The 9,364-nt window shown below is 55.7% G+C and overlaps 1 protein-coding gene across 1 annotated transcript; it reads right to left on the bottom strand.

Moving 5' to 3' along the window:
* Window positions 1-100: 100 nt before the first annotated feature.
* On the bottom strand, window positions 101-9,229 carry HTRA2 (HtrA serine peptidase 2). Its single transcript, XM_068944022.1, is given in 8 exon segments — window positions 101-482; window positions 792-887; window positions 4,807-4,876; window positions 5,558-5,666; window positions 6,159-6,191; window positions 6,475-6,708; window positions 6,710-6,944; window positions 8,892-9,229. Coding segments are annotated over 8 exon segments (1,266 nt in total). The 5' UTR covers window positions 9,215-9,229; the 3' UTR covers window positions 101-316.
* Window positions 9,230-9,364: the final 135 nt, after the last annotated feature.

The raw sequence follows: 9,364 nt of genomic DNA, 5'->3' as shown, positions 1-9,364 counted from the left end.
GCCTTTGGTGAGGACTGACACAAGGGACTGGGCCCCACACAGGCAGCAGGCAGGATACCTGCTGCTGCTGTGGGAAGGAGGCCACCCAGCACTGTGGGGCTACCTAGAAAAGTGCTTTATTCGAGTAAGGAGAACTGTTGCGCTGTGAGTCCATCCAAGCACCAGGCCTTGCCCCTCTGCCTGGCCCCTTCCAGTCTCTCTGAAGCTCTCAGTCTCTCCCCCCAAGCAGCACACGGATGCTGCTTACAGTCCTGCGCCCTTGGCTTGCGGCCAGCACTGCCAGCCGGCACCTGCAGCACCCAGCGTCAGGGCTCCGCTACTCCGTGGCCTCAGGGACGACACTCACCAGCAGAGTGTCGTAGCCTCGCCGCACCAATAAGGCCAGGTTCTGCTGTGTCCGTACTGCTTCGTACACGTCCTCTGCGCGGCGCGAAGCTTGTCCGTTGATCTCCAGCACAACATCACCTGCCTTCAGCCCTGCCCTGTGGGGAAGAGGAAGACAGGAGTGCACCGTGGGGGAAGCACACGCTCACAGCTTCGCCCTCCAAGGAAGGAGGGCCAGGCACTATGGTAAACTCGGGCTGTTATCCCAGCAGTTCCTCCAGCTGCACAGGCATCCTGGCCAAAGGGACCCCAAGCCTGGGCAAGAGTCTCCAGTCTGCTGCTTCTGCAGACTAGCCTCCGGGGCCCAATCCCTGCTCCTCTGGAGCAAAACGCTCAGAGCAGGTGCTAAATACATCTTGCATATTTGCTCCCTCATGCCACCCCACCAGGTACAGGGCAGCACTTACTGATGTGCCGGGGAGCCAATGATCACCTTGTGGATCAGCACTCCATAGGAGACATCGGGGAAGCTGGGGTCACGCAGCTTCAGCTCAGCCAGAATGCTGCAGAGTGAAAACCAGCATCACAGTAAGGTGTCGGGAGGCAGAGCAGGGCTCCCCAGCCCAGCCATGACTGCACACAGTTGGAGAACACGGTGCAGAACGCCGCCTCCTGCATTCCTCCGTGCTGCTAAGCACAAGAGACAGACAGCAGAGGGCATTCAAACGCCACCATCTTCCTGTCAAAAACTAGCAGACAAAGGTCCTGGCTGCACCAGGGAAAGCTGGAAACTACCACAGCAGCTGCCAGCTGGATCACAGCTGCTGCTGATGCACTTCCTGTGTCTGAGCAGCCCCATGTCAGAGAGCTTTTCCTGGTATCAATCTACATCTCTTCTGCTGTAGTTTCATTTTTCTGTGACTGCTGTGGGTAGGACACAGAACAAAATTTATTCTCCTCTCTTTTTCCAGATGTGTCAAGCTGGAGTATACCTACATCTCTCCTCTGGAGTCTAGACTAAACAATGCCGGTCCCTCCAATCTTCCCTCAAGCTAGGTTTTCTATACCTCTGATTATTCTTGCTGCTCCTCTGGATTTTCTCCAATTGCTCCTCGCCCTACTTGAAAGCGTCCAGAACTGGGCGCAGCACTCCAGCTGGATCCTACCAGAGTAGAGGGACAGTGCATCTTTGCAAACAGACTCTGCACACAAACACTGTACACCAGCTCTGATCCACTGTAATCCCAGAAATTCCTAGAGCAACTGCCCAGCCCCTTGCTCCCCATCCCATACCCGTTCAGTCAATTATGACTCCCCACTTTGCACCTGCCCTTACTGGACTGTACCATACTTTTTCACAGACCTTTGCAAGCTACCACCCCTTCTTGGTTTGATGTGGTCTGCGCATTTGCCAAGTCAAATCTGTGCCTTCACCTCACTCACTAACACCGAGCAACATATCCCCCTAAGCAGGTCTCTGTACAAAGATAATAAAGGCATGCTTTTGTGATTGTGGGCTGCAAAGCCTCTAAGAATGGCTGTACCAGATCAGTCAGATCAAGTGTCCATGTGCCTCAGCATCCTATCTCCTACAACACCAGCTGCAGATATGATAGTTCCCCAGATATGTACAACCTCAAGAAGTATCTGAGCTGTAATTCTATATCTTTATATTTGATAGCCACTAACAGGTCTTTCTTCTGTAAGTTTTTCTAGTTGCTCTTTTGAGCTCTCAATACTAGCAAGTTCTATCATACATCGCATGAAGAACCAACCCCATTTCTCTTCTGAATGTGTTGCTAGTACCAACCCCTCCTGACCAGCTACGCACTCCCATCAACTTCATGTAGACCCTGTTCCCAGCAATCAGTATCACTTTCCTTTGCAGTTTTAAAAGTCCTCTACTCAGTCCCCAAAGCTCTGTGCTGTAAGATGGGATAGTGGGGGCTCAGGCCCTTCCCAGCTCTAGATCAATCATTATTTGAGCAGACGTTTCCCCAGCTCTCTTGATTTTCTCTTCTCTTTAAAGAGCCATCCAAATTTTAACAATGTCTTCTCATGGAAGGTGGGAAGTCCATGCTGGTTCTGCTGCTTGTTCTGGTTCAGGCTGCCAGAGGCACCCACTTTCACGCCGATGCCTTTCACAGCTTCAGGCACTATGGCTGTACCCGAGAACAGTGCTGAGGAGGTCAGACTGCTGCAATGAGGCGCAAGTGCACCTCTGCCCCTAAGCCTTCACTTGTAGGCTCCAGAGAAATTATCCCCAAACTGACAGGCACCTGCAGTCTAGCTAGACTGTACGGTGAGCAGGGACAGGAGCCAGCACCAGTGGCATCTCCACTCAGCAATCCTGGCTCCCCACTACGTGCGAGGAGGGTATGCCGGCAGCAAAGCCAAGTCCTTTGAGGTCTGCAGCCTTCTCTGGAGGAAGAGAAGTGCACGTGAGAATTGCTGAGTTCAGTCCAACTTGGGGGATTCAAGATCTCTTACTAACACTGAGCTCTCATGTGGCAGTACCCAAGCACATGCTTTCCACTGTTTCTGGTAAGCTTGGAAGCTGTGTTCCACCATGGAGGAAAATGCCCAGACCTCAGCTCTCCAGGTTCCTCAGTGGGATGAGCCACACAATCTGTGCAGCAGGATCAGCACTCTGAGAAACTCAGACCCACTACAGATCTCTCTCTCCCTCCTGTGCTAGGACATATTTCTGGCCTCTCACAAGAGCATGCTGAGACAGTGTAATTGCCCAGCTCCAAGGCAAACAATCTCTCTCAGACCATCTTCCCAGGGACTGAGCACAAAAAAACCCAGTGATCAGATATGGGTTACAAACTGAGGGCAAGGCTCCTTATCTTTCGGTTATAAGCTCTTCAGTATCTGTTGATGCATTCTTCCTAGGACCAGCTGTCAGACTGGGAGCTTGCTGGCTGCGCTGAGGCTGAATCCACTTTCCAGGAGCCCTATCCCAAGCATTTCATGCTCCTTCCCTGACAGGCTTCGTCCTGCGCCCTTGTCCAGGGAAGGCAGGAGGAGGTCAGGCTCTCACACCCTACGAGACCCATCAGGTTTTGCTGAGTACCAGCACCATCTACCGGGCACACCAGCAATGCTGGCAGTGTATGCCCACCCTCCGACCCTGCCTGTAACTCAGGAGGAACATAGCACCTCCTGCCCCATTTGTGTCCCAGGCAGGGTCCCCAAAGACCACACGCGGGGTCCAGGGTTGCAGGTAGTCTGTAAACCTAACCAAACACACAAGAGCCAGCAGAACTTTAGCAAGGGCAGAGCACAGCCCTGAAAGGTGTTTCTGCAAAGCAGGCTGCTACCACCAACCCCATTATCATGCTGATCCCCAAGTGTCAGTTAAAGATCTCTTCAAGATAGCAGCAAGAGCCCAGAAACCAGAACAGACAGTCTGTCTTTGAAAAGGAGAATTGCTCAGAGGTGAGGATGTGGGTACAGCACTCTCCGAACACATACCCTTTGTCTATGAGGCTGCAGGCAGTGTTCAGGTGTGGCTCCTGCAACAACTCTCTCCCATGGCTTACAGCACCAAGAGCAGCTCTGTGCAGGCACAACAATGCTTGCAGGGCATCCGCTTAGGATGCTTGGTAAGGCTGCCAAGGCCACGGGCATATCTTGGGGACCAGCTGGACCACAGGCTCAGATAACGCTTGTAGCAGACCCAAGCAGGCTCTGTCTGCAGTTCTCTTTGCTGACTAGAGCGCCTCTTGAGATGCAGAGCAACACAATGCCCTTCCCAAGCCACAGCCATTGGGATGAACAGTCTCAGACTCACGAGTCTTCTTCCCACCTGCAGTGCTGTACTGGACAGCACCAAGATGATTTCCCTCCAGCCTTCCTCCTGATAACCAAGAGCCTCACCCTACACTTTGGCTGGCAGCCACTGTGTGTGCGAATACAACATGCTCTCCCACCTGCTCACCTTTTCCCTCAAGAAGTCAACTCTACTGCAGGCAAACTTACACTTTCGTATTCTGCAAGTCCCATACCTGAGAACAGTTTCTGCACCACAGCAATTTATCTGGTGGATCCTTCCTCCAAGACAGTACAACTTGCCCAACTTTTTCATCACAACTTTCATTCGGCACATAGCAAATGCATTACTCATTAAATGTTTTTGGTGGCTTTGCATTCAGGCTATGTTGTAAGAGTCCTGTTGAACTCCTCCAAACAAAAATGATATACTGGTGTGCCATTTTGTGTGGTGGATTTAGGGACTTTTTACCAGTTCACAGATTCTACCAGAGTGTGGAAATTTCCAAGCTTCCAATTTACCCCTGACATAGCCTATAGTCTAAACGCAAAACGAGCGCAAAAAGATTGGAGGACGTGCATGTTTAAGCTGTGAAGGCAATCCTTGCCTAAACAGATACACCCCGTTAGTTTAGAAGATCCCATCACACAGTCACCATGCTGCAAAAAGACCAGCCCACTGGCCCCGGGTCTCGGAACACATACCTTGGCGTCAGAGTCAACATCATCACCCCTATGTAACGGCGCTTTGTCTCTGCATTGCCAAACCAAGAGCCTGTCAAAGAAAAGCACATCAAATGACAAGGCTGAAAAAAAAAAACCCAGACTCCAGAACCATCTCTACAGCACTGGTTCAAGCCATCCGAGTCACAAAGGCCTCCCACCTCAAAGGATCTGTGCAGAGAGAGAGATTCTCCGATAGACACACTGTATTCACTGAATTCCCTCCCAACAGCTTATTTAAGTTCCACTTATCAGTTAGAGCTTTATCAGTACTGTATAATGCTGGGTTACTTTGGTAACCCAGCATTACTGGTTTTCTTGGTTGTGTTGCCAATTTTTCAACTCCAAATATCATTCCACAGTGCCAATAGGAAAAACAAAGAGATAGCAAGAATCCACATTAAATAAATGTACTACATACCCTCTGCGGCCCTACGGACAAGTTACTTGGGACTACAATTTAGAAGTCTTTATCTGCAGCAAATGCAGGCCAGCATCCTCCTAGCAGGTAGTTAGGCTTCTGTGGGCATGGGAGCAACAGCTCAGCCTTCCCTGGCAGAGAGGTGCTCACTGTTTCATGCTAGAGAAGAGAAACTTCTGACTCCCCCAAATTCTTTCTCCTGCTATGCTTGCCTGTCTCTCAAAAAAAGGGCCAAGAGCCCAGGTGTTTCCCTCTTTCGCCTCCTTCTGGCCTCCTTCCCCCAATACCTGAGCAGGGAGGCACCTAACTCACTTTTGCGCTGTTCCTCCTTTTGCAGGAACTTCCGCAGTCGGTCTGAGGGGATGGCAAAAGAGATGCCCGACGTCACCTTCATAGTGTTCACCCCAATCACCTCACCATCCTGCAGGGAAAGGGCACTGAACCAACAGCCTGCATCTTTGTGGAGAGGAAGGCAACCACTGTGCAAACCTGGTGTTCCACCTGCACACCCATCCCTTCCCAGTCTACTGCTTCCTCAGCCTGCCCTACCCGCCACGGCTGGGCAGGGACGGTCCTGCAGGCTGCAGTCCACGCAGCCCTTCCCTGGGCCTCGCAAGCCTCAGTGACGCTGGCCTCGGCTCTGCTATGCCAGGTCCGTCAGCTATGGCTGCACAAAGCAGATGCTGAACAGGGCCAAGCTGAGGCTCAGCAATAGACCCAGAGTTCCCACACTGGGCTGAGTGCCTGCTCACTTCCCACAGGGAGCTTGCAGGGTGCCCAGTCCCTCCCTTCTGAGGGCTGCAAACACCCTGCACAGCACTCACGTGGAGGGACGCCAAGCACCAGCACAGGCCCAGAGGGCAGACAGCACCTCTCTGCTGTAGCCAGTGAGGATACAAGCAGGAGAACTTACCAAGTTGACGAGGGGCCCCCCGGAGTTCCCAAACTGCAGCAGAAGAGAGAGCAGTAAACAGGCTGTGAGTGACATTCCCAAATGGCAGAACCCGAGCAAGGATGCAGAGTCCAGAAGACCCGGGTACAAGGTGAGAAGCACAGCCAGTGCCCTGGCGACTAACCAGAACCCCTTTCTCCTCCCGTCCTCTGTGTAAAGCCCCCTCCGACCTCCTGGCACACAGGGCCCTTCCCCAGCTACCCCCTCCCCAAAGGGGGCAGCTCTTGCTGAGGACAGAGATGAGGCGCCAGCCCGCTGTGCGCTACGCTCTCCTTACATCAATAGCAGCATCAGTCTGGATGTACTCCATGTCAGAGGTGGTCAGGCCCAGCTCCCGGCTGCCCCGCTGGGCAGAGCTCACGATGCCGGAGGTGATGGTGTTCTGCAGGGCGAACGGGCTGCCCATGGCCACGACAAACTCCCCTTGCCGCACCTCAGAGGAGCGCCCGAGGGGCAGGGTGGGCAGTGGGTGCTGGAAGAGAGGAAGAGGGTAAGCAGATGGCAGGGAACAAAGGGAGCGTCCCCACAGCAGCAATAGGCACCTTCGGCTTGATCTTGATGGTGGCGATGTCCGCAACCTGGTCCACATCCTGCACCACAGCATCATACTGTTCTCCGCTGGCCAGCTTCACCCGCACGCGCCGCCGGTTTGCCACCACGTGTGCATTAGTCACAATGAGCCCATCCGGTGACACCAGGAAGCCCGAGCCGTTAGAGATGGGCACATCACGGCCCGAAAAGGGGTGCCTGCAAGACGGGCATGGGTCACGAGGGGCTGGTGGGGACCACGGAGGGGCAGGGGCAGCAGGCTGGGGCCACGCAGACTCAGTGGCACAGGCTGGCGGGCCTGAAGAGAAGGCGGGGGGCAGTGACAAAGTGTCTGAGCAACAGTGCGATGGGGGAAACTCCTTCCCTTCCCTGGTGGAAGGTGCCTACCTCAAGCAACTGCACAAACACACAGGCAAGAGGGGAACAAACAGGAGGGATCCTGTCCATGCGCAGCCCCAGAGGTATGATCTCACTGGGATTACAGAGACGCAGCAGCATAGCTCACGTGACTGGAGAGTTGCAATGGATGATGCAGGCTCTTTAGGAAGGCCAGGCAGGGAAGGCAAGGAGGAGAGATCACGCTCTGAGCAATGTAGCAACTTTGCCTTGGAGCAGGCAACGAACCATTTCGGAGCTTACAGGTAAGCATACTTTGGACAGGTGGAGAAAAGCTCATGATTGCAGGCCCTGGCACTGCTGGGGGACTTTAATCACCCTGACGTGTGCTGGAAGGGCAAAAAGGAAAACGTGGGCCTTCTGCCAAGTGGGGCAAGGGACTACTGATGCAAGAGATAGAAAGGGCTGAGGTACTCGGTGCATCTTTGCTAGTTCCTCAGGCTTCCCAGGTTCCTGCGCCCAGGGGCGGAGCCTGTGGGCACGTAGCGTTATCCACGGTAGAGGAAGATCAAGTGAGGGACCACTGAGGCCAACTGAACATGCACAAGTCCACGGCACCAGACAGGATGCATCCGAGGGCGATGGCCAGTGGCACTGTGAGGCTGTTCTCCATGCTCTTTAAAAGGTCATGGTGACTAGGGGAGGCTCCTGATGATTGAGAAAAGGCAAATGTCACACCAGTCTGCAAGAAGGACAAGACAGAAGGTCTAGAAAACTGCAGAGCAGTCATTCTCACCTCAGTCCCTGGGACACTTACGGAGCACATCCTCCTGAAAACTACTTCCAGGCACCCAATAGGCAAGAAACAGACTGGGAGCAGCCAGCACAGATTAACCAAGGACAAATCACACCTGATCAGCCTGATTGACTTCTGTGATGAGATAAGTGGCCATGTAGATACAGGCAGGGCAGCGGATACTGTTTATCTCAACTTTAAACGGCTTTCAGCATGGTCTCCTATGGTATCCTCACCACACAGGAGACATAGGGGATGGACAGCAGATAAGATGAAAGAAAGCTGGCTTGACCACCAAGGTCAGAGGTCAGTGGCACAGAGTCCATTTGGTGATCACTTACTAGTGGCGTCCCTCACAAACTCATAAAGGGGCCGATGCTGTTTAACATCTTTATTAACAAACTGAGTAACGGGAGAGCGCGCTCTGTCTGCAAGTTCACAGGCAACACCAAACCAGGGGCAGCAGTCAACATGCTGGAGGGCAGGGTTGCCATTCAGAGGGGCCACGACAGGCTGGAGACACAGGCTAGCAGGAACCTTATGGAGTTCAGCAAGGAGTAAATGCAAAGTCTTGCAGGCGAGACAGAGTAACATTGTGCTGCGGGACAGCCTGGGGCTGCCAGCTGGCGAGCAGCTTTGCCGAAACAGCCCTGGTAGATGACGAGGTGACGGCGCAGCAGCAGCAGGATGCCTCTGCGGTGAAAGCCGGCTGCGCTAGCAGCAGGGAGACGGGTCGGGCGGCCGCGCCTGGGGCGAGGGGCAGCAGCGGCGGGGTGGTCGGGCCGAGCCCGGGCAGCGCGGAGGGGCGGGGGGCGGGCAGGGCCGGGGGTCTCGCTGCCGCCCGCAGCGGCCTGGGGGTGCCGGGAGGAGGGAGGGAGCCGGGCTGCGGGCGGAGGGGCGCCGGGACGGGTCGAGAGGCAGGACGGAGGAGGCGCGCCGGGGAGCTCCGCCGAGGTAAAGAGAAAAGCTGCCCCCGAGCGGGCGCAGGCCCGGAGAGGCGGCGGCGCCGGTACCTGCCCACGATCTCCACGTAGACCAGCGCGGGCGCCGTCTTCTCCACCACGTCGGCGATGAAGTTGAAGGCGGCGCGGGGCGAGGCGGGCGGCGGCGCGGGCACGGCGGCGCGCAGGGCGGGCAGCGCGGGCCGCCGGCCCTCGCCCTCCCGGGCCCACAGCAGCACCAGCGCCGCCGCCCCGGCGCCCAGCGCCGCCGCCAGCGCCCGGCCCCCGGCGGGGGGAGGCGGCGGCGGCGGCTCGGCGGCCCCGCACAGCGCCCGGCACCAACGGGCCGCGCCCAACGGCAGTGAGACCCGCACCCACCGCGCCAGCGCCGCCATGCTCCGGCGGGCACTGGAACCGCGGGGCACCCTGGGAGCAGCGGCGCCGCGCGAGAGCCCGACGGGATACGCCGTCCCGCCGCGGGGCCTGCCGGGAGCCGTAGTTCTCCCGCCGCGGGGCCCGCCGGGAGCCGTAGTTCTCCCGCCGCG

Source organism: Struthio camelus, chromosome 4 (assembly GCF_040807025.1).
Source record: "Struthio camelus isolate bStrCam1 chromosome 4, bStrCam1.hap1, whole genome shotgun sequence".
In the NCBI taxonomy this organism is placed as follows: Eukaryota; Metazoa; Chordata; class Aves; order Struthioniformes; family Struthionidae; genus Struthio; species Struthio camelus.
The sequence above is the reverse complement of the archived record's forward strand: the minus strand, read 5'-3'. Positions and strand labels throughout refer to the sequence as shown.